Consider the following 25,913-nt stretch of genomic DNA (forward strand, 5'->3'; position numbering starts at 1 on the left):
TTTTTATTTTGTAAGAGGTGTGATTGGTCATCTAAAACTTTTTTACTTCTGTAAGTGAAACAACAAAAGAGTGTTTTTGAATTCTCATCAAAGTAGACATGACAAAAAGTTGGTCATGAAAACAGTGGCTTTAATGTAAATACATTTGATTGAATTATTATTTTGGGGGGATGTCTTATTTTTCAGCACAAATATCCCACACGAGAGAAAAATTCACCATTCACTAAAAGGAAGGAGAAGATGAAAATAATGCAGCACAAAAAGAAGCAACATCCAATTAAAAATTAAATAAAAAAGGGAAGACAACTAGGAAATCTGTCTGGTATGTAATACACAGTAATCATTGGAACTTGAAAACTTAAAAGGGAAATACAAGGTGGCTACTGGTCAGTGAGAGCTGTGCTTTTCTGTACAAACCTGGGCAGTGAATGAGACTAAGAAAATCAAGGAGAAAACATAATTCTATACACTTGAACTGTCTTAGCAAACAGCTATGGTCTTATGTACACCAGTCTTGAAAAAACCTGTAGTAAGCAGGGTATTATGTTCAAATGAATGAAAAAAATTTAAGAAGTATCATCTTCCCCTCCTTTAAATCAAGAGCAATTCAGATTAGAAATTAGGACCCAACAACAGTAGAATGTCTTGTATAACCATTGGAAGAAATAAAAAGGAAGCTATTTTTATTTTTATTGTTAAGCTGTGAAGCATATGAGGGAGAAAAAATCCATTCTGTTTTGTTTGTCAGCTTCTAAATGTAAAACTTTAGCTATAACCAGGTCTACAGCATTCTACAGAAACACACAGCCACCAGTTCCATGATCAGAACATTATACATCAACTTGTTAAGGAATGCTGTGTCCTACAAAGGCTGAAAGGTCATGCTACCAGTAGAACGTCAACAGGAGAGTCCATGAAGCAAGTCTGTAGAGAGAAAGAAGGGACTGGAATGGACATTAAAAACAAAGTACTATAAAATTGGAAGGATTCCTCACAGTAAAATGAAAACCATGTCATAATTAGGATATCTTCCTTCCACCCCCACCACTGCTTACCATAAGTGAGGTTGGCACTGGTATAGTTAAGTTTCAGATAGCAAATGGATCCTCTCCTTTCTCTCTCTTTCATTAGTGTTAGAGTTGTAAAGAGGACTTAGGACACTGCTTCTTACAGACCATGTAAATGCTTCAGCTCTCCATCCTTGTGTTTTAACTATAACATTACACAAGGGAAGAGCTAAATGGTGCAGTCCTGTGCGTCCTTTTAAAAAAAGCTCCTAAAATTTATCAAAGAGCTGAAGAGAACAGATAGTTGCTAAAGGTTCAGCTGTTCTTTTCTTCCTGCAATATTAAAACCAAGCACCCAGCAGTGGTATCAGGATGGCTCCATTATGTTAAACAGTACATAGAAATATATTAACAAAAGGGGAAAAAGACCCAAAGGATTAAAAAAATAATTGTACTTCTATTTCTTTTATGAAAATGATGTCATGAAAACTTGTTGGGGGTACTAGGATTCAAAATGTTGGCTAGAAAGTTACAAAACATTACCTTCTCCCTTATTTGTTTTATGAAGGGCTAGACCTTTCCCAGGAAATCTGTTCTATTCAAAGCTCTTTGAGTTAAAGTAAAAAGGTTTTTTGCGTGAGTTTATTTATATATATATATATATAATCATATATATATTTTTTCATTAAGCCTTCTTTTTTATTACCAATTTGCTTTTCTTTTGACATAATCATTACCAAATAAGTTGCTATACATAATGGTCAGTATAAGCCACAGCCTCGGAGATTATTGGCAATGATGATATCAGTGACGGCATCAAATACCACCTGGATATTATTTGTATCTGTGGCACAAGTCATGTGACAATAGATCTCCTTATTGGGAGAGCGGTTCTTGCTTTCAAATTGTGCCTGGATATATGCGGCTGCATCTTCATAGGTGTTGGGTCCTGTACAAAAAGCAAAGAATTCAGGTAAGAATACTTTATCACAGAATATAACACATAATGTTCAAGATAAATTGCAAAAACATATTCCTAGTTTTTCTATAGTTTTTTTAGTATCTTTTATTATTTTAATTATGATCTATGAAATTACACGTCTTATGACAAAGCAAACTTGGTGAACACATGTCCAGGACACATCCAAGAAAGTTAAAGGATGTGGTGTTGGTAACTGAAGAGCTATCTTCCAGTGATGAGTTGGATAGAATCCCTGTACAAATACTATCTTTGTAACTGCTCCCACACTCCCAACTACCCCATCCTCCCCTTTTCCATCTCTTCCACTTTCCCTTTCGCCTTGCTATGGTCATTTGTTACCCAATCTTTTTGGTGAAACACAGTCCAACCATACAACTGCAAGTAGATTCAGGCAGCCGAAGAGAGTTGGGAGGCGGCTGGGCAGAGTCAGGAGCAGGAGAAGAGAAGTCAGGAGGGAGGAGAGATTGTGGAGAGAGCAACGGGCAGGACATAGAGAGGGGCAGAGGCAAGAGATAACTCCGCCCACCACTCCGACGTCAGCGGCACACCGCAGCCAAACTTCCCATATAAGGGGAGGAACCATCGGCGCACAGCTGCTCGGAGCGCAACGAAGGCGAACGACAAAGGCGCTCGCCTTAGCGAGCTTGCCTTTGTGAATGAGCCTTAAGAAGGAGCCTGGAAACTTGGTCTCCCAGCAGGGCGGCTTAGAACAAAAGCTACAATTCCTAGTTTTTAGCTTGCTACACAGCAGGGCACGCATTCTCACATACCACACACCTAGAGGGGACACAAGCATTCCCAGGTACCAACACAGCCACACCAGCAGACTCACAACAACCAGGAAGACAGCAGACAGGAAGTCAGTAAACACCCAGTCGACAGAGACAGAAGATTCACAACAAATCACTCAGACAACTCAGAAGGGAAGCGGGAAATGGAAGCTCAAGGAAGTCAGAAGATGAGCTTTCCAGTCTTCTGTACCAGCTGCAATATGTATAACTACCTCCCTTAGGGGATTTGGGCATACATTTGCAGTCGGTGCATGGAGCTGGATAGCTTGAAACGGCAAGTCCGGCTACTAGAGGAGACAGTGATGGAACTAAAAGAACTCCTCACCTTTGAAAATAGAGTCCGCGAACAGGAGCAGTTTCTAGTGGATTTCAGTGCAAATGAAGAGGTCAAGGAGCTAGAAAGATTCATCGAGGAAGCTCACCAGCAGCATGTGGAGATCCCAGGGCTGGAGAACTGTACCCGAGCAACCCAGGAAGATGGCCTGGACGAGAGGAGAGAAGACACCCCTACAAATTCAGAAGAGACTGAAGCTAAGATAGGGGTCGACCGCACACTAGGAGAAAGAGAGAGAACGTATGAAGACGTCCCCCCACACAAAGAGCCAAAAACATCTTCAAGCGTATCGCAGGAGGAAGAAGATTGGATGTGGACTTACAACCCCCAAGGAACCCCCGAATAAAGAAGATGGGGATCATCGTAGGAGACTCCATTATACGTCATGTGGACAGCCACACCGCAGGAGGGAGAGAGGATAGAATCGTCACCTGCCTGCCTGGAGCAAGAGTGAAGGATGTGACCAACAGGATCTCCAGGATCATAGACAGTGCAGGGGGAGAGGACACTGCTGTGCTTATCCACATGGGAACTAACGATATGAGCTGACGGAAATATGACAGGGAAGAAATGAAGGGCCAGCTCCACTTACTCGGAAGAAAACTGAAGATCAGGGAGGTGAAGGTGGCTTTCTCTGAGATCCTCCCGGTACCAAGAGCAGATGGAAAGAGACAAGGGGAATTGCAAGCGATCAACGCCTGGATGAGACGATGGTGCGAAGAGGAAGACTTTGACTTCGTGCGCAACTGGACGGCGTTCTGGGGAAAAAGCAAGTACTACAGAAAGGACGGACTACACCTCAACAAGGAAGGAGCAAGAGTATTGGCAGGCAACATGAAGATGGCCATCGAGAAGGCTTTAAATTAAAGGACAGGGGAAAGCCAACAGTCGACCACCAGTTGATGGTCCGGGCGACAGGATGCCCCGAAGAAGGGACTATGGAAGACTACTCAGACACAGGAGGGGACGACCACCAAGCAAATAAGGGAGATAGCACAGGAGCAGAAAAGGATACCGTGAAAGAAACAGTAGAGACTGCTAAGCTTAGAAAGTCCAAGAAGGTAACACAAAGGGAACTCAAATGTATGTATACGAATGCTAGAAGTCTGAGAAACAAAATGGGAGAATTAGAGACAATAGCAAGACACGATGAACTGGAAATCATTGGCATAACAGAAACATGGTGGAATGATGAAAACGGGACACAGTACTACATGGATACAAACTATACAGAAGAGATAGAGTAGGGCAGAAAGGTGAAGGTATTGCCCTATATGTTCAGGAAGGAGTAGAATCTGTTAGAGAGGCTATGATGGAAATGAAAGAGGAGCTGGAGTCCCTCTAGATCAAGATTCCTAGACACAATGGTGCAGATACAAAAATTGGCCTTTACTATCGACCCCCCCAGGACAGACGGAAGACACAGACACAGAAATGATAGAGGAAATTAAATAAGAATGTATGACAGGTAATGTAAAAATCATGGGAGGCTTCAATTTCCCAGGGATAGACTGGAACCTGGGAACCTCGAACTGCGGCAGGGAGGCCGAATTCCTGGAGGCGCTAGGGGACTGCTTCCTGGAACAAATGGTGGGAAAGCCGACGAGAGGAAACACCACCTTGGACTTGGTCCTAAATGGCATTACGGGACCAACAAAAGAAGTAGAAGTCACGGTCCCACTGGGGATGAGCGATCACATTATCAACTTTAAACTTGACATCGGGAAAGGGAAACGTACCAAAACCTTAACCACGACCTTAAACTTTAAAAAGGGAAAATACAATAACATAAGAGCCATGGTGAAACAATGGCTCAAGAAAAAGATGGGCAAAGCTAAAATAGGCATGGTCCCTACTAAAAAATCCTATCATGGAAGCACAAAATCTCTACATTCCGCGGATTTCCAAAGAAAGGAAAACTAAAGGCAAAGGAGAACCAGCATGGATTACTAGAGAGGTGAAGGAAGCCATAAAAGAAAAGAAGAACTCTCTTAAAAAATGGAAACGCACGAAAACGACCGAAGCTTGGAACAAACACAAAGATGATCAGAAGAAGTGCCACAAGGTGGTGAGGGATGCCAAAAAGGACTATGAGGAGAAAATAGCACAAGAGGCCAAAATCTTTAGATACATAAAAAGGAAAAAACCTGCAAAAGAGGCGGTGGGACAGCTGGATGACCAGGGAAGAAAAGGAAGACAAGAAAAGGAAGACAAACAAATTGCAGACATACTAAATTCCTTCTTTGCGGCTGTCTTTACGAAGGAGGACACTGCAACAATACCAGAAGCAGTGAAAGTGTTCAAAGGAGTAATAGAGGACAGCCTCACCACAGTAGAAGTGGACTTGGACCAGATATACTACCAGATCGACAAACTTAAAAGTGACAAATCCTCTGGACTAGATGGAATTCACCCGAGAGTCTTAAAAGAACTGAAGGATGAAATTGGAAAACTATTGCAAAAACTTGCCAACCTGTTAATTAGAACTGGACAGATACCGAACGACTGGAAGATAGCGAACGTCACGCCTATTTTCAAGAAAAGATCAAGAGGAGAACCAGGCAACTACAGATCTGTGAGTCTTATGTCTGTCCCTGGAAAGACGGTTGAATCACTGATTAAAGATAGCATAGTCTGGCACTTGGATACACACAACCTGATGAGAGCCAGTCAACACGGCTTCAGGAAAGGGAAATCATGTTTGACAAATTTACTTCAAATTTTTGAGACCGTGAACAAACAAATTGATAGTGGAGAACTGGTAGACATAATATACTTGGACTTCCAGAAAGCATTCAACAAGGTTCCACATGAAAGACTTCTCAGGAAACTACAAAGCCATGGAATAGAGGGAGATATACTAAGATGGGTAGGCAAATGGCTGGAGAACAGAAGGCAGAGAGTGGGCATGAATGGGAAGTTCTTGGACTGGGAGAGGGTGACTAGCGGTGTGCCCCAGGGCTCGGTGCTTGGGCCCATCTTATTTAATATTTTCATCAATGACCTAGAAGAAGAAACATCCAGTGAGATCATCAAGTTTGCAGACAACACAAAGCTATGCCGGGCAATCAGATTGCAGAAGGATAGCGAGGAACTCCAGAGTGACTTGTGTCAGTTAGAGAAATGGGCAGAGAAATGGCAGAAGAAGTTTAATGGGAAAAGTGCAAGGTAATGCATTTAGGCAGAAAGAACAAGGAACACGAGCATACAATGTCAGGTGCAACTCTGGGTAAGAGTGAACAAGAAAAGGACCTGGGTGTATTGATAAGATAGGACTCTGAAACCGTCAGCACAATGCGCAGCAGCGGCAAAGAAAGCGAATAGAATGTTAGGCATGATAAAGAAAGGAATCACGAGTAGTTCGGAGAAAGTTATAATGCCGCTTTATAGAGCAATGGTCAGACCACACTTGGAATACTGTGTCCAACACTGGTCTCCCAACCTAAAGAAGGATATAAAACTGCTGGAGAGGGTGCAGAGATGAGCCACAAAGCTAATAAAAGGTATGGAGAACTTGGAATACGAGGAATGACTTAAGAGACTGGGATTGTTCTCCCTTGAGAAAAGGAGACTGCGAGGGGATATGATCGAGACTTTCAAAATACTGAAAGGAGTCGACATAATAGAGCAGAAGAAAAAATTATTTACAATGTCCAATGTGACATGGACAAGGGGACATTGGAAGCTAAGGGGGGACAAGTCCAGGACAGATATCAGGAAGTTCTGCTTCACGCAACGAGTGGTGGATACCTGGAATGCCCACCCTGAGGAGGTTATTGCGGAATCGACTGTTCTAGGATTTAAAACCAAACTGGATGCACAGAGGGATATGGCATAGAGGGATATGGGTGACTAAAAATATGCCAGACGTACACCTGGCTGGGCCACCGCGTTTGCGGATCGCCGGACTTGATGGACCGAAGGTCTGATCCGGAGACTTATGACAATAAAGCACATGTCTGGCCTCAACACAGAAAAACTTATACAACTTGGATTATAACACTGAAACAGAACCGATTGTTCTACTAATTCTTTAAATTAGCTGGCACATTGGGTCATGTCTTTTTGCAGAGGATACAGCACATGTACAGTACACTGCCTTTGAAAATTGCTGGGGATTAACCTGGATTGGAGAAGTGGTTAGAACTTCTGCCTCAGCACCCTGAGGTGGTAGATTTAATCCCCACGCTGCTCCTTGTGACCCTGGTCAAGTTATTTAATACTCTGTTGCACCCAGGTACCATAATTATGATTAAAAACCATGATTAACCGTTCCCCTTAACTGTATCCATGACATCCTGTTTGTCTTGGTTGTTTAGATTTCAAGCAGGGACTGTTTTCTTCTTTGTGACTACTTATGTCTGGTAGCGTTATAGAAATAATTAATAGTAGTAGTCGTAGTAATTAGATTGTGTGTCCACCAGGACAGAAGAAATACTTAAGAATACTTGAACGTACACCGCTTCAAATAGAAGTGGTATATAAAAAATGTAAATAAACTGAACACACGGAGGGGCATAATCGAAAGGAACATCTAAGTCCGTTTGCATCTAAGTCACAAGTCATCCAAAGTAAAAAAAAGCCTAGGACACATTTTCAAAAAATACGTCCCAAAATTTTTTTGTTTCAAAAATCATCTAACTATACGTCCTGCCAATCTGATTGTCCAAGTCGCTAAATCATCCATCTTTATACCACATTTTCGTCCAACTTTTCGTCCACGTCAAAAACGCCTAGAACAAGCCCTGTTGGACATGGGAGGGGTCTGCAAAATGATGGACTGAACACCTAGACATGGCACCTAAATAGTGGGGTACCTTACATGGCACTGCTGTGAACTTCACAAAAAGGGTGCCATGTCTTCTCACTACAGCTCCCTTATAGGTCATGGTGAGTCCCCCAAACCACATCCAGAATCCCCTAGACCAGCGATGGCGAACCTATGGCACGCGTGCCAGCTGTGGCACGCGAAGGCCTTGCAGCTGGCACGCGGGAAGGTCCGCAATAGAGAGCTGCACAGGAACGGGGCTGGATGTACTAAGTCGCGCCCTACCTGCTCTGCTTGCAGCACAGAGCCTAACCGGAAGTCTTCCATGTCAGCGCTGACATGGGAGGGAGGGCTGACGTCGGGAAGACTTCCGTTCGGCTCTGTACTGCAGGCAGGATAAGTAAGGAGGAGTAGCCTCGCGGCTACCAAGGGAGGGGGGCGGTGCGCCCCGCCCCGTGTGCAGCACAGCCGGCCAGGTCCCCTTACTTTTGTGGCGCTAACCCGACCGGCAGGGCCCGAAGCTGACAGGGGGCCCGGGCTCCCCAGTGTTCTCCCCAGCGCTTTTCAGCCAGGCACAGCGCTTTTCAGCCGGGCTGTCATCTGCCGAATCCTGCTGCCGCCACTGCTTAATGCGCAGCCTGAAGAGCCGCCGGACTTTAAACAAAAAAAACCCCCAGCAAGCGACTCGAACCCGGCTTCCCTCCGAAACCGGAAATTACGTGTGTGTGTGTGTGTGTGTGGGGGGGGGGGTTAGAGAAGAGAAGCAGGCACAGACCATTAGAGCCCCGGAGCATGCGGGAGATAGGCCAGCCACGGAGGGAAGCTTACTTGCTCTTGCTTACTTCGGGCCTTTCTCGCTGCCGGGTCCTGCCTACTTTCTGTTTCCGTGAAGGCAGGACCCGGCAACGAGAAAGGCCCGAAGTAAGCAAGAGCAGCAAGTTGTAAACTTCCCTCTGTCGCTGCCCTTTGGGAGATAGGTCAGCGACCAAGGGAAACTTGCAACTTGCCTTTGTCTGTAGCGAATCTGCCGGGTGTGTGAGACGGGGGGGAATGGGAGGAGTAATGCTGCTGCACCCAATTAGGGGGAGAGGGAAGAGAAATGATGCTTCTGCTGTACCCAATTGGGGGAGGGGGAAGAGAAATACTGCTGTACCCAATTGGGGGGAGAGAGGGAAGGAGGGAGAAGGAAGATCAGGAAAAGGAGGAAAGAGATGCAAAGACCATGGGACAGAGGGAAAGGAGATACCATACCATGGAGTGGAAGAGAGAGATGTTAGGGCATATGGGGGGGGGAGCAGGGCCAGATTAAAGGATAGGCCCTGTAGGCACAGGCCTAGGGCCCGATATAGTCAGGGGGGCCTGCCAGTGCTGTGCTTTGGATTCGCTGGCAGCAGCAGCAGCCTCATCATCATCCCGGGCGAACCCCAACCCGATCCGACCCTCCTATCTCTCCCTCCTTCCCTCATCAGTGACGTGCCAGAGGGAATCACGGCAGGAGAAAGTCCTGAAGCAGCCTGCTTAGAATAGAGCAATGCTGTTTAGAGTCTCGTGATGGAAGGGAGGGAGAGTTAGGAGGGTCGTGGGGGGGAGAGTAGCAGTCTGCCCCGGGTGTTCGACCTGGCATCATGAACTTCTTCGGCTAGCATCAGCATTTACAATTCACTGCTGTTGCCAGCTTCAGGCCTTCCTCTCCGCCGGGTCCTGCCTACTTTTGTTTCCATGAAGGCAGGACCCGACAGAGAAGAAGGCCCGAAGCTGGCAACAGCAGCAAATTGTGAATGCTGCTGCCTGAAGAAGTTCATGACGCCAGGTCATGGGTGACAGAAGGAGGAAAGGGAGCAGAGGGGGAGAGACTTGCTGCACCCAACTGGAGGGAGAAAGAAGATGAGGGAGGGAATGGAATGAGATGTCAGGGATTGGAGGGAAGGGAGGGAGGAAGAGATGCCTGGGCATGGAGGGAAGGAGGAAAGTATGCCAGACCAAGGGAAAAGGAAGGGGGAAAGGAAGGAGGAGAAGACAGAGCATGGAGGGGGAGGGAGAGATGGAAGAAAAGGAAAGGAGTGAGATGCTAGAGAATCAGGGAAGGGAAGATACCAGACTATGGGGTGCGAAGGAAAGAAAGGAGAAGAGAGAGATGCCAGAGCACAGGGGACGGAATGGTGACAGAGAGAGAAAAATGGAGAGGTGGCAGAGCTGAAATCAATCATGTACAAAGGAGAAGAGAAGGGGCACAGGATAGACAGTTTATTGAAGGAGCATAAAAAGAGGGAAGATGCCATATGGAACGGGGAGAGGGCAGACAGTGGATGGAAGGGGCTGATGCTGTATGGAAGACAGAGCGGACAGATGCTGGCTAGAAAGAAGAGTGAAGACAAGATGATTAAAGCAAAAACGACAAAAGGTAGAAAAAATTGTTTTGTTGCTTTACGTAGAATCAAGTAGTATTGTATCTGTTGATTAAAGTTTATAAATAGGAAATAGAAATAAGGCAGTTTTTTGGGGACTAAACCTCTTTCCTCAGGTCAGGACAGGATACCATAACAGCAGGGGTGCCCAAATGGTCGAGTGCGATCGACCAGTAGATCGCAAAGGCAATGTGAGTCGATCGCGTTGCCTTGGCAATCTTTTTCTTCCTGCCTCCCTGAGCCAGGCCAAGCGCGTAGAAGCACCGGACTCACAAGACTTCACTTCCGACGTCAATTCTGACGTCAGAGAGGAAGTTCTGGGCCAGCCAATCGCTGCCTGGCTGGCTTGGAACTTCCTCTCCGTCGTTAGAATTGACATCAGAGGTGAAGTCTTGTGAGTCCGGCGCTTGTACATTCCTGGCCTGGCTGATGGAAGCAGGGAGAAATCGGCATGGTGGCTTGGGGGGGTTGGGAAAGAATCGGGGAAGTGCAGAAATTGGCGCGATGGCTTGGGGGGGCGGGGGGAGAGAGAAAGAAAGAGACAAAAAGAAAAGGGGAGGGGCAGAAATAAAAAAATATTGGATTTATAGTTAGAAGAAGGAAGTGCAAACAGAGACTCATGAAATCACCAGACAAAAAGATAGGAAAAATGATTTTATTTTCAGTTTAGTGATCAAAATGTGTCTGTTTAGAGAATTTATATCTGCAATAGCGGTTTTTAGTGCAGGGAGCCTATGAGCATCGAGAGCAGCACAGGGCATTCAGTGCATCTCCCTGCTCTAAAAACTGTTATTGCGATTTAGTAAAAAGGGAGGGGGTATATTTGTCTGTTTTTGTATAGTTGTTCCTGAAGTGACATTGCATAGAATCGTCTGACTTGACCTCTTTGAAAACCCACGGAATATAAATGATAATTAACATTTTCTCTGCATACAGTGTGCTTTGTGGTTTTTTTTTTTAATTTTATTGTTGGTAGATTATTTTGACTTGGTCATTTTAAAAGTAGCTCGCAAGCCCAAAAAGTGTGGGCACCCCTGCTGTAGAAGCAAGGGCAAAGTGGAAATGTCCAATCAAGATGGTGCACAAAAACAGTGTCTTTCAACTCATCTGATAAATCCAATGGTCTTTATTAATCCAAAACAAAATCGTACATCCAAAGCAACTCAATGACTCGACATGATCACGTTTCGGCCATCCGGCCTGCATCAGGAGTCTTAGAAGTCTTTGGGTAGCAAGTAGTCTTTAAATGGAAAATAGTCAAAAGTGAAACAATCATACCATTGCTCCAAGTCTGTAAATGCTGCAAAACCACACAACCTCATGTTCTTTACAGATTTTACTAACCACTTTAATGTACTAAACAAAAAATTACAAGGCATGGGCAAAACAGCAGAAAGCATGTTTAGTGACATCAAAGCTTTTGAGAGAAAATTGCATGTTTTTGAAAAAGACCTTGAGAGTGGACAGCTAAAATATTTTCCCAACCTAAAAATACATTTGGATAATTCTACAACATTTGTGGACAGTCATAAAAAACACCAGGAAATCCACAAAGCATATTCCACCATTGTAGCCGAAGCAAAGGAGAATTTTAGTAAAAGATTTTCTCAGTTCCGTAAGATGGAGACAACCCTTTCATTTATAACTTCCCCAGAAAAGTCCACATTTGAAGATCTTGATCTTTCCTGCTTACAGTGGTTGGATATTCAAAATTTGGAAATGGAGCTACTGGAATTTCAAGAAAGCTCTATCTGGAAAAGTAAATTCAATGACCTGCGTGCGGCTCTTGAACGTATTGAGTGTGAAAGTGTGACAAATGAAATCACTGCTAGCAGTTCTGAAAATGAAATCCTAAAAGCGTGGAATTCTCTGCCAGACAATTTTAAGTCCATGAAAACATTTGGGATTGCTCTTCTTACTTTGTTTGGGTCATCCTATGCTTGTGAGCAGCTGTTTTCGGCTTTGAATCATATAAAATCTGATGCTAGAAACAGATTAACGGATGACATGAGTGCTGCATATGTTGCTCTGAAATTAACGCACTATGAGCCAAGGATTGACAAGTTATCAGCATGCATGCAACAACAAAAATCAAATTAATTTTTTTCAGAGCATGCCCAATGCATATGTTTACATGAAGCAGTATTTTCAGTTTGCAGTTAAGATACTTTCTAAGTTATTTAAATATTATTTAAAGATGTTATTTAAAAAATGGACTTTACATGGCCCTGTTGTATTCCAATCTGGAATTTCCAATAAAAATGGTTGGTTTAATTGAAAGCTCTTTTGTTTTCTTTACATCATATTATTAGAAATGTAATGATTTAACTGTTTTCTAATTTGATTGTAAATTTTACAAAAAAACATGTATAGACTCTTTGGGAATACACACCGAGTCTTGACACAGTTAACAGTTTTAAGAAGTTTATCTTTTTTTTTTACTTAGGATACATTTGACATGTTATGTGAATAATACATTTAAAATATATTGTGTAACTGAATCAAATTCTTCCTAAATTCATTAAATTGAATGAAATCATTAAAACATTATAAATTACCAATAAATTGAAATGAAAACCAAAGGATTGTGAATCAAATTGATTCTCTGACAATACAAAGATTCCAACCTTTAAAAATGATGTTACATAGTTCAGGCAACTTTATAAAGAGTTTTTAGATACTAAAATCTTGTTATTAAGGTTTAATTGACGTGCTGGCACTTTGAGGAAATTCTTTGGTTTTGTGCGGCAGTTTGGGCACTCGGGCTCAAAAAGGTTAGCCATCACTGCCCTAGACCCAATTATCTACCACCCTAATAGCAGTTATGGCTATAGGAGCCACTTATATGCCAATAGAAAAGGGTTTTGGGGGTGTATAGGGGAGTGCACATGTTTCATTATCAATGCAGTGATTACAGGGGTTTATGGGCATGGGTCCTCCTCTCCATGGGTCCCTAACCCATCCCCAAGATGGCTTAAGCCGCCTCTGTGCTGGACTTCCTATGGCTTTCCTATGCCAGGCTGCCAGGTTATGATGGTCTGGAGGCTGAATTTTAAAGATGTGATTACAATTTTTATGAGGTTGGGGGGGGGGGGGTCGGTGATCACTGGGGTAGTGTGTGGGGGTCTGTTTTATGTGTTTTCAGTGCTCATCTGGTGACTTTAGGTGGGTTTTTGTGACTTAGACCGTTTTAAATGGTCTAAGTCACAATGTCCAAGTTACATTGATCCTGGGCTATATAACCTATGGTTATACATGCTGCACGACTAAGTCTAAGCCGGCCCACGTCCCGCCCAACTTCCGCCCTCGACACTCCTCCTGAAACGCCCTGTTTAGCTTTGGTTGTTCAGCGGCACTATGAATAATAATAATAATAACAATTTATATACCGCAGGACCGTGAAGTTCTATGCAGTTTACAATGATTAGAAATGTTACAGATTGAATGGAATAAACAAAATACAGACTTAGTGATTGATAGTTCTAGGGATCGTTTGTTGAGGACTAAGATTGTACAGGTTGGTTTCCTAAGTATTTCAGGAACAGGTAGTAGGCACGAGCAATTGTTCAAAGTCTTTACCCCATGATGCTGCTTGATGTGCGAAAAGATGTTGGAGAAGGCCTAGGTCGTTTAGAAATACGTCCAAAACATGTTTTTATTATCAGCACTTGGACGTATTTTGACAATGTTCGTCCAAGTGCCGACCAATGGTCCCTCTAAGGATTGATGAGGTGTGTGCAAAAACAAATATGCATGAGCGACAAGTTACATACTCCACAAATTTATGAGCAGGCGCGGAGGACGAGTGCCCGTGAGATTTTGGGAGGGTTAAATACTAAAAACTTAGAAGAATAACAATTTACTTAAAAGTTTTTTTAATTACGTAATATCATCAGTTCTTCAATCTTCACAAATATTCTCTTCGATTCTTTTCAGTTTTCCAAACATTGTAGACCTTTTCAGCATTTACAGTTTGTCCAGAATTTAAAAAGAGCTTTATTCTCATTAAATTGTCCAGATGCTCAACATCTAGTCTATTTCTGTTTTTTTTTTTTTTTTAATCAATAAATGTTTATTGAAAAGTTTTGTAAATATACAAACCATACCATGAATATCATAGACAACAGAACATACAGCCATCAATCAGAGAGCACTGCAATCAATGTACAAAGCACAGAAGTACCCCCACCAATACAGTCAAGCCCCTGATACCCAGCAACAACCAAAACTCCACAATTCCCTCCCCCCCCACCCCCAAACTTTACCACCAGCAAAGAGGGCCCCCAGTTGTTTCTTCAGGAGAGCCCCCTCAGTCCTCAACCCCCCCCCCCCCACAGAAAGAAGCTCAAGACAAAGATGTAATTTTGTCAAGGATTCGTGTCCAAGTCCGGGTATAAGTATAATAATAACCATGACGCTTTGCTATAGACAGTTCCATATTACAAATAAACTGAAGTTTAACAGTCCATTCCAATTGGGTGGGCGCTTGCCCCTGTTTCCAACGAGCAGCTATCAAGCATTTAGCCGCTGCCAGGCCCCAACGTCTGATCTTAGTTTGCCATGAATATAAACATACATTGTAAAGGCCTAGCAAGCACCCCTGCGGAGAAAAAGGTAACAATAATTGTAACAATTGTGATAAACACCCCACCACCTGCCTCCAGAAAGGCTGTAGGATTGGACAGGCCCACCAGATATGCAAAAAGGTCCCCATGGCCAACCCACATCTCCAACACAAAGCGGAAACCCCGGGATACATACGGTGAAGACGTTCCGGCGTATAATACCACCTCATAACCACTTTGTAAGCATTTTCCTTAATGAGAGCACACGAGGTGGCCTTGCCTACCTCAGTGGTGATCAGGGCCCACTCCTGAACAGAAAATGTACAATTGAAATCCACCTCCCAAGCTCGCTGATAAAGAGACGGAAAGGAATAGGAGCCTCGAATATATTGGTAAAGAACAGAGATAGGCTTAGGAAGGCTCTTAAGAGTGAACCACATGTGAGCAAAGGGATCAGTAGACTGAAAGGATCCCCGATCCCACTCCCGAGAATGAAGAAAATGACGTATTTGAGAATAGGCTAGAAAGTCTCCTCTGGGCAAGGCAGCACTAAGCCGGAAGGTCTCAAAAGACATCAGGACCCCTTTTTGAAGCACATCCCGAAAAGTATGCATCCCTAAATGTGCCCACCTCACAAATGCAGAACTCTCCCTTCCAACAGGGAACAGGGGTTCCTCCCGTACCGCCCCCAACATCGACGGAACCAACCCCCCCCCCCCAACGGCGACGGGTATCACACCACACTTTCAAAAGGTGTTCCAGAAATGGGTTTCCCGGAACCTCGAACCTCCTAGTACCAATGGAAGATGACCAAAGTAAATGTTTCAAACAGGGGCGCCCCACAAAGTGTTGTTCCAGACGGACCGCCAATTTATAATCTGCAATCTCCCAATCCAATAAAAGTCGCAATTGAGCTGCTCGAAAATACCAAAATAAATTCGGTACCGCCCGCCCCCCATTAGTCCTGGCCGCCCACAGCGCTGCCCTAGAGATACGAGGAGGCCTCCCCTGCCAAATAAAGCGAAAAAACAGAGTATGCAACTGTTTCAAAACTAGAGTAGGGACCGAAATCGGCAAGGTTTGGAAAAGAAAAAGCAAGCGGGGCAAAACATTCATTTTAAGAACTGCTATACGACCCCACCATGACAACCAAAACCCATTCTAGCGTTGAATATCGGTCCTAATCTGTTGTATAAGCCGCGCATAATTAACAGTAAACAATTGGGATAAGTCAGCAGGCAACCGAATCCCCAAATAACGAATAACCCCCGGCGCCCAGCGGAAAGGAAACCGAGCAGCCAAACGACGTTGGTCTTCTTCACCCAAGGTAACACTCAACAGTTCAGATTTATCCATATTCACCGTAAATCCCGAAACCCTCCCATACTCCAAGAAAAGGGCAACAAGAATCGGCAATGAAGCCTCCGGGTCCCGAACATACAACAACACATCGTCGGCAAACAGTGCTAAACGATGTTCAAGATCTCCCACTTTCACCCCCAATAAATCCCCATGCTCCCGTATGCGAATGGCTAAGGGTTCCATAGAAAGAGCAAATAACAAGGGAGATAAAGGACAGCCCTGTCGAGTGCCTCTCCCTATGGCAAAGAAATCACTATAAATCCCATTAATACGCACAGTAGCCTTAGGAGCCCTATAAAAGGCTTGCACCCAAGCCAAAAAGAAAGAGCCCAGCCCCATCCGATGCATCACCTGCCATAAAAATTCCCACGCCACTTGATCGAAAGCCTTTTCCGCATCAATCGCCAAAAAGGCAACTTTAGCCGAAGTCCGTTGTGCTGCCCACAAAAGATGCAACGTTCGTCTAATATTATCACAAACCTGTCTCTTTTGAACAAAACCAGATTGATCCAAATGTACCAGAGAGGGTAAAACCTTTCCCAGACGAAGAGCCAAAACTTTCGCTCTATTTCTGTTTTTTTATGTTGTTCATCAAACTGAATCCTCTTTCACAGTCAGCACTTGAAGCCTGGAATGTACCGCAAATATCCAGAAGCAAAAATAAGTCTTGAAGTTGATCCTGCTGTTTTGTGAATGCAACTAGATCTGCAAATGTCTTAACTGCTCCAGTTTGCAATTTCTCATTAACAATCAATTTAAATTCTGGAAATTGCTTACAAAGTTCTTTCTGGAATGCTTCGTCTTTTTCCAGAAGAACATGGTATCGGTTTCCAATCCTCTTCATCTGCTCAAGACCAAATGTATAATCCTCTAAGTTCACAGCTGTTGAAAAACATTCTTTGTCAAATACTGCCCAATCTTGTAATTCCTCATCTGGAAATCTATTATCCAAATGTTCACATGTCTGCTGAATGAACTTAATTATTGACTTTGTGTTCACTGGGTGCTGAAATGACGAAAGCAAATGGCTGGCATTTTCGGTGTAGTGAGGTTTCTCTCCAAGATACTGTGATCTGAGTTTCTTTATTTTTGCCTTTGCAAACTGAAAGGCTTCCACAGTAGACAGCAAACTTCTTTGAAAAAGTTTACACAAGTCGCTTAATTTTGATAATACATCATTCAATATTATAATTGCAACATGGTGTTCTGGATTCTGTAGTTTCTCTAAGCAGTATTTATGGACCGGGTCATTGTTCTCATCAACTTGTTTTTTATAGTATTCCACTAAAATATCATAGTTCAAAACAAAGCATTGACAGCAAAATGCCTGGATAACCACTGAACTTTGTTGAATGGTCTGAATGCAATCACTTCTGCTTCAGCAGCTTTGGCCAAGGCCTCAAATTTATCCTTCTTGACAGATGATCTGCAGAAAATTGTGTAAACAGTTCTCAGCAGAGTTTCTATCTCCTTCATCAATGGTATATCTTTCCATGCATCATCTATTCCCAAATCCTCTCTGTGTGCCACACAGTGTTGTTCAGACAAATGTGGAATTAACTGGCGAAGAAATGCTGCTACCCCTCTCTGCTTGCCTAGCATAACTGAGGCTCCATCAGAGGTAAACATAACCATCTTGTTCAAATCTAATTCGTTGTCTGCATAAAATTTCTGAATGGCTCTAAGGATTGATAAGCTATCACAAGCTGTTAATTTAACAATTCCAGCGAATACAGTTTTATGGACTGAATTATTGGCATTTCTAAATTTCATGTACAGAACTAACATTTTGGAAACTGAGATATCAGTTGATTCGTCCACGATCAAGGTATGGTAAGCTGCATTTTTAATCTCCAATAATATTTCCGACCTAATGGTTGAATTTATACACTCAACAAATTCAAAAGCATAGTTTTTGCTTCGCCAGCTTTCTGGTATCTTTACATATTTCGCAACATGGTCATGAATTGCCTGCACTGATAGAATTGAAGAATTTATTTTAACAGCAAGTAAAACGTTATCAATGAGTATCTTTACCTCATCAGGAGTCGCTTGTTGCCGATTAACTAATTCTTTTCTGTTTTCACGATCTTCTTTCGATTCTGTCAGCATGTTTTTCAACAGACTTCTGCTTTTGTTTTTCAGTTTCGTGACTGCTTCAATGTGCGATTTTTGGCTCAAATGCCGTTTTAAATGATCAACTTTCCAATCGGTCCACGTTTTTCCTGATGTCCAGTCGCTATTGTATTCCGCTTTCATGCAAATTTTGCACTTAACACCATCAGTTTCTGAGTAATAAAAAATTTCCCCAAGTAGCACGTGCTGTGCGGTGCCATGCGGTAAATCTGTTTCAACATAGCATTCAGTCAATCACTCTGTTTTAAAACCCAAGCAGCTCTTCTTGCCTGTGTTACATAAACTTTCCTCAGCTCGCCACTTAGACATGGCCATGAATTATTTAAAAATAATGAACTCTTTGATATTTAAAGTAACTTAATCCTATATAATAAAACGCTAGCCGCACATGCGCACTCCTATCTGCGTGTTCTGTGAGGTGTAGGTCCGTGGCCACAGGAGTGCGCATGCGTGAGTCCCCAGCCTTACTGGTATGTTCATGCTGTTCTTCGGTCTGCCTTGCCTTAGTGTATTTTTAAGCTGAAAGACGTGGCAGCGGCTCCTCTCACGATCCCCACCTGCGTCGGAAGTCTGATGCAGTTGGGGATCTTGAGAGGAGCCGCCACTGCATCTTTCAACTTAAAATACACTAAGGCGAGCAGGGTAGACTGAAGCTTCAAAAAACATTTCAGGCGGCGGTGTGGAGCGGCGGATGGAAAAAACAAGGCTCCGAGGAGGACGCGCAGGCATGGCGTCGCCCGAGGAGATCATCACAATCCCGCAAATCAGAACTGTCTACTTTTGAAATCTACTGACCTTATGCATTCCACTGACCTCATTTCTCCATATTCAGATCAATCAAGATGCGGTGCTGCGCCGGCGCTTGGCCTGAGCCGCCACCGCCGCTTCCTCTCACCTCCGCCCGCGCTTGATTCCAGTCGTGCCCACTGCGTATTTTAGTGAGTGACACGAGAAAAATTATGAGCGACGCCAATGAAAATAGTGAGCGATCGCTCATACGCTCAGCATAGAGGGAACATTGGTGCCGACTTAGGCTGGTTTTTGGACGTTTTTTTCTTTTGATTATGAGCCCCACACTGTACATTGCAGTTACATAATAGCAACATGGCCATAAAAGCTTAATTTTATTAAGAGGCTAATATTCAGCTAGTGATGGTCAGCATTTTTTTAAACATTGACCCCTGCTGCCTGGATATTCATGACCCCAAGCCATATTCAGGTACTGGTATTAAATAGCGGTTTTATGCAGCCAGCCAGCAGATAAGTGGATAATTGCCTATACTATATTCAGTAAAACCAGTCAAGTTAAATTGGCCAAACATTAGTGTGCTATTTATGTGGTCCTGTTTTGCCAAGATAACTTAACTGGTTAAGGGCTGAATATACACACTTATCCTGTTAAGCGCTACTTCTACTCCTGGACTGTTCACATAATAGTCGGTTTTGTCTTTAGCAGTTAGAGGGAATATTCGGTGGCATTATCTAAGTAAGTACCATTGAATATTCCCTTGGGGCCCAGTCAGCGTGAGTTAACTGGTGTCACCAGCAGCCTCAGGGCAATGGGTCCTGATTCCACCAGGACAAAAAAGAACTCTTGTGTGTCACTGCGGGTGGCACAAGGAAAGAAAATAAAAGTTCAATGGAAGGAAACACCACCACACTAGGAAGGTAATTTTCAAACAAAAAACTGGATTTATTCTTTAAATCAAAAATGGACAAGCTGGCTCACTTGCCTCCAGCTGAATCAGTCCAAAAAAAACCCAAAAACAATTTGTCAGGATTTGTAGTTAGCAAGCATAGTCTCCAAAGCATTCAAACTGTACAATCAAACAGTCTTTGGGTGAATGCTGACTTAAAGTGAATCTAAGCCAAAGACACAAGCTCTTCCAAAGCTGGTACTGGCTCCGTGACCAATTAATAACCCCAATTTGAAAAGTCTCAAAAACCCCCCCACCAAAATATAGTCCTCTTCTTTTATGCTGTTGTCTTTAGCTCGCACCAGCACTACGGCACTGGTCTTCCCAGCAGCTGACGTGCTGGTCAGGCAGTGTGCTCCACGTGGTAACAATGTTGCCAGAAATTAGGCCCTCTACCCCACCACTTAGAACGTGGGGCAAACCCCACAGCCTGTGCTTGAAACAGTTCAAGTTCAAAAGAAACAAAAACAACAATAAAAGTCTTTTCCCGTCCTTATAGGAGCTTTCTCAATACCTCAGCTTTCTTCAGCTCTTTCAGGGTTATCAAAGAAAACTTCAACACTGTGGGTAGGGTTTCAGTAACCCACTTAGACGGTTCATGCTACTTGCCCTTAAAGCAGCAAACTTCCATGGGTTGGACTCCGCTCTGAAGCTCAGCATTGGGCTCCGGATCCAGTTCCATGTTTGTAGGAACATCAGACGGACAGGGAGTCGGTTCTGCTCCAGCCTGCCTTTCTCTGCCCACCTGCCTTTCTCTCTCTCTCACATACCCCCCAAATGCCCTTCTCTCTCTAGCTCCATGCATTCAGGCTGCTGGCTTCAATCCAGAACTCTCAACCCTGAGTGTCGCCGCCAGTTTTCCAACTGCAGCTGCTCCTATTCCCTCTGTTTCTGTCTCTGCCTTTCTAACAGATCAGTCCTTAGGTTTAGAAGTCTGCAACCACGCCCCAAACTCTCAGGTGCAGAGAATTTCCTAATAACTACCCTCTGACTGTGTGGGGGAGGGGAAATCTGCAGCTCTGCTCCCTGGCTCCCTCTACAGGATAAGGAAGAAAAGTCGGGCAATTTGGCAGTTTGGGTTTTAAATGGACCAGAATGAGAAGTGTCTGCCCTTGGAATTTATCTTACTCTAGGGACAGACTTAGCAGGCATAGACGGCATATCACACTGGATAAAAGCCTCTCAAACAGTTAACTCACTTTGAATACTGACCCATAATGGGGGAATTCACCATGGGACGCTAACTAATTTAGTGCGCACTAATGATTAGTGCATCTTAAATGCTGCTTGCTTCTAGGGGTGCCATTTGTCTGAAAGTGCCGGCAAAGAGCAGATGATGGAGTGTTTGTGTGAACTAATATAAATTAAATGTAAATGTCATAACATAAAAGTTTTGGTCTTTAAAAGGTAGCAAAGCATAAAAACGTAAGGCTTATTGTACAAATTATTTTTGCAAGGCATTTCTTTCATAACACAGTGGTCATAACTCACCATCAATTTCAGTGGGAAAAGTGTTGTAGGTGTCCCTTTTTAGCTAGTGCATCATATCTGAACTAAACCAAGGCTCGGGGCACTCCTAACCCTTCCCCTCTGTCTGTTGCCCTTCTCTCTCTCACACCTCCCCACCTGCTCTTCTCCCTCTCTCACACACATGCACCCCACCTGTCCCTTCTCTCTCTCTCACACACAAATACACCCCACTTGCCCCTTTTCTCTCTCTCACATACCTCACCTGCCTTTCTCTCTCTCTCACATACCCCCCAAATGCCCTTCTCTCTCTCTCACAACCCTCTCTCTCTTTCTCTCACACCCCCAGCTGTCTGATGGACGAAGTGTTTTCTTGCATAGTCTCAGTGGTGCGATATTGTTTAGAAACTGATCGCTGAAATTTTTCCATTCTAGGATGAAATTTGAGTCTAAGTCAGAGTTGGAAATCAAGCTGTAGTGCGACCAAAATTCTACTGGGCTTAATTGTCCTCTTGTCCAAATTGTTTTCCTTTTGGGTTGTTTTTTGATCCAGCTTAATTCAAAATTACAAAGAAGGTGGTACGACCAAGGGGTGTTAGCCCAGGTTTCACCTATAAAACTTACACTGGGGGTAGTTGGGACATTGGAAAGAAAAGTAATCAAATCAAGATGGTGACCTTTCCTATGGGTTTTAGTCGGGTTTGGAAAAACCTAGAGATGCGAGGAAGGAAAGTAGATCAGCTACGTTAGAATTCTCTTCCTGCTCGAGGTGTAAATTAACATCACGGGCTAAAAGATTGTGGGTGCCAGCTGCCAAGTTTGTAAGGAGGAATTTGTAGAAGTCTTCTTTTGCTAGATTCCATTTGTTAGGGGGCATATAAAATATTGTAACGATCAAATTATCTTTACAGTCCATTTTGGATATTTTGCAAGTGAGAATTTCCAGATCGTTGGTTAGTTTAGAATCTAGAACTTGAAACTCAAAATGATCTCGGAGAATTATAGCTAGGCCACCTCCTCTTTTTAAGTTTCTTGATAGAGGAATAATTTTGTAGTCTGATGGTAGTATTTCACCTATGATAGCATCCTGATAGGAAATTAGCCATGTTTCGGTTAGAAGTAAAATATCTAGGTGGGTTTCTTCCAGCCAGTCTTTGACTAATTGGGCTTTGTTCCTAGCCAAGCGAATGTTCAGATGCGCTCCAGAAATAATGGATTGTTCCGAAGGAGATGAGGGCTCAGTACATTGTAAGATTTTTAAGGAATCATTTTCTTTTGTGCGTTGGTCTAGAGGAATGGCAGGTGGTGTTGACCACAGAGACTGGGAAAGGACCTGTTTCCGTGCAGTCATGAAGGATATGATGGGGGCGAAGTGATTTTTCAGGCCCAGAGATTCTATCCCATGTAAAGTAAGTTGGGATTGGTTTGAAGGCTAAGGCTTTTGAAACCAAACCTCTCGTGCCTAGCAAGTAGAGAAGGAGAAAAGCTATGAACTTTTGTGTAGAGTTGGTCATGTTGGCGCTGAGATTAGAAGAAAAGTTTAAAGGAAGAGAAACTAAAACCTACTGAACGAAGGGAGATGTAGCAGGCAGGTCAGGCAAGCAAATACTTATCAGATAATTCAGTTATGCGAGTATAAAAAAAAAATTTGGAATCGAGGTAAATTGGCTAGTCGTACAAGTACTTACTAGATTAACCAGACATGCAAATACTTATGAGATAATACAGACTTAGGTTATCTACACATGCAAATAATTAGGTTGACCAATCATGCAAATACTTATCAGTTTGACCAGTGGAGGGAGGCTTCTTTTGCTCCGCTCAGACGCTTCGCAAAAGTGCGTGCTAAGGCGCAGATGCCTTTGCCTTGCGCTTTAGCCGTCATGCCGAACGGCCAAGCGCCATTCGCTCCCCTGGAATTTAAACTGTTCCCGGCTGGCCTGGGATGGGTGGAGCAGGCTCTCACACCCAGTGGGGACGGAACGAGGCTCCGAGGCTGAGTGGGAGCGCCTGCTGCTGGAGTCGCTGATGGGCTTCTCCCCTCTGCAGGTCAGGGCTGGCGAGTTTCCTGGCTCTGAAGGTCAGGTCACGACGTCGCTGGCATGTTTCTCTCTCTCCCTCTGTGGGTCAGGCTCTGAGGCTGAGCCAGTCCCGCAACTGCTGACATCAGGGCTGGTGTGGGCATTTTACCCAGCTCTGTCGAATTCAAATCTGATCCCAGCAGGCCTGAGATGGGCGGAGCAGGCTCTCATGCCCATTGGGGATGAGGACGGAATGGGGCTGCGAGGTTGATTCGGAGCGCCTGCTGCTGGAGTCGCTGACGGGCTTCTCCCCTCTGCAGGTCAGTGGGTAGGAAATGTCAGTGCGTTTTATGCAGCGAAGATACAAATTTTTACCCCCCCCAGTACCTTTTAAAACACTCCCTCGCCCTGTCCTACCTTTTAAAAACACCCCCTGCCTCTTTGAAAATCCGGGGGCTGCCAAGAAATTGGTGGGTGAAGCTGCTACTCACTGCTCCTTGCAAATTTATTTTATGCCTCCAGCGCTCAGTGGTGAGCTGTAGGTGATGACAGGGGCCCAGCGTGGAAGTAGCGGCCAGTTGGAGGTGGGAGGTGACCAGCTTTTTGAGTGACACTTGCACCATCCTTTCCTAATTCCAGGAGAGATTGCGTGCGGGGACTGGCTTCCGCTGTGGCTAATTAGTGAGTGGCGGCAGGCATCAGGCATCCAGTTCTGGAAAACAGCAGAGAGAAGCTGCTTTGCTTGAGTTCCCACCTAGACCGTATTCTCATAGGAACAGAGCAAAGAACTGCAGGCAAAGGCCTGCAAGGCCCACCCGCTCATCCTCAAGGCATGTTGGACCAACCAGCCAGCTGCTCCTGCACATTCTGCCCCCACCCTGGGCTAGGCCTGATGAGAGCAACATGCTAGAAGGTCCACTTATGTGCTCCTTTTCCATCCTGCCACGGACGGGAAGCAACCAGAGCAGAAAGTAAGGTGGGGCCTCTCACCTCCCCCAGCACTGATGACCTCTTCACCCTCAAAACACAGGCAGGCCTTAAGGGACCCCCAAATAGAAAGAGGAAGACCAAAATTGGAGAAACAAAAGGTACGGGGTCTAACCTGCTGTTGGGGGGGATGGGGAGGGGGTTCTTCTGAAGGGTAATGCATACTTTTGTTATTCATCATATGTGTTTTTTAATGTTGTATTGTATTTTATGCTTGATGTCCTGATGAATATCTGTAGTGTTTCTTTTTCTAAATAAGGAATTGAAAAAAAAAGGTAATGGTGTTTTTAAAAGGTAAGGGGGGGATTTAAAAAGGTACTTGGGGGGATAGGGTGCAGAGCCTGGCAGGGCAGGAGGACAGGGTGCAAAGCCTGGTAAGGAGTGTGGGGTTGGGTGCAGAGCCTGGCAGGGAGGGGGACAGGTTGCAGAGCCTGGCAAGGAGTGTGGGGTTGGGTGCAGAGTTTGGTTTCAGAATGTTTTTTTCTTGTTTTCCTCCTCTAAATCTAGGGTGCGTCTTATGGTCAGGCGCATCATATGGAGTGAAAAATACGGTAATTTATGTCTGGAAAAAGCAATAGTAATCTCTCATCTACATTGCTTAAATCATTATCCCCACTGGGATTCTATTGAGCTTTTCCACTCTGCATTCCTAAACCATTTACACTGAGCCCATCCACTCATGGAACATACCTGTGTATTCAGGGAAACAGATGGTCAGAGGTGATTTCTTGATCTTCTCTGCAAACAGATCTTTCTTGTTGAGGAAGAGAATGATGGAAGTGTCAATGAAGAATTTGTTGTTACAGATGGAGTCGAAGAGCATAAGAGACTCATGCATGCGGTTCTGTAGCAGGGAGTGCATCAGTGAAGGAGAGAAAACAGGAAATTAAATTTAGGAGGGAGGAAATGTTACTAGAAAACCCTTTCATCCATGGGAATTAGCAGAAAAGAATTCAAGCATGACATTGTTACAGTAAATTATGACAGAAAAAGACCCTTCCAATTTATCCATGATACATGGTTATAACCAAGACTCATAAAGTATTGCTGACTAGTCAAGATGTCTTCCCCTCCCCCTATGCTACAGTATGTGACAATAAAATGGTCAAACACACCGGAGGTATATTTATTTATCTATAAGTTCACTTAATATATTAAAAATCTGTATTTCTGTAGCTTTTCGCTTAAAAAAAAAATTATTTTTATAATTTATTCAATCTTTACAAGTTATAACACTCATTCTAGTAAAACAGAGTAAATTCCAATAAAGAAAAAGAAGAAAATTATTAAATGAAATTCTTGGAATAAATATCCTCTTCAGACAACAATAAGTATAGGAGAGAGAAACCATTCACTTGGGAGAGAATTTACAATTTTAGGAAAAAGCTTAA

The 25,913-nt window shown here is 43.8% G+C and overlaps 1 protein-coding gene across 2 annotated transcripts in view; it reads right to left on the reverse strand.

Annotated features, from left to right (window-relative positions):
• Nucleotides 1-334: 334 nt before the first annotated feature.
• GNAO1 (G protein subunit alpha o1) overlaps nt 335-25,913 on the reverse strand; it is a 1,237,229-nt gene continuing 1,211,650 nt past the window's right edge. The window contains exons 7-8 of one of the 2 annotated variants that reach the window (XM_033943713.1): nt 25,213-25,366; nt 335-1,956 (exon numbers count right to left, since the gene is read on the reverse strand). In XM_033943713.1, coding sequence (XP_033799604.1) covers nt 1,769-1,956; nt 25,213-25,366 — 342 coding nt within the window. In that variant the 3' untranslated portion in view covers nt 335-1,768. Of the gene's footprint in view, nt 1,957-25,212; nt 25,367-25,913 lie in introns of those variants that run through there. The other variant, XM_033943712.1, reaches the window with a different exon arrangement.

This window comes from Geotrypetes seraphini, chromosome 4 (assembly GCF_902459505.1).
Source record: "Geotrypetes seraphini chromosome 4, aGeoSer1.1, whole genome shotgun sequence".
Taxonomy (NCBI): Eukaryota; Metazoa; Chordata; class Amphibia; order Gymnophiona; family Dermophiidae; genus Geotrypetes; species Geotrypetes seraphini.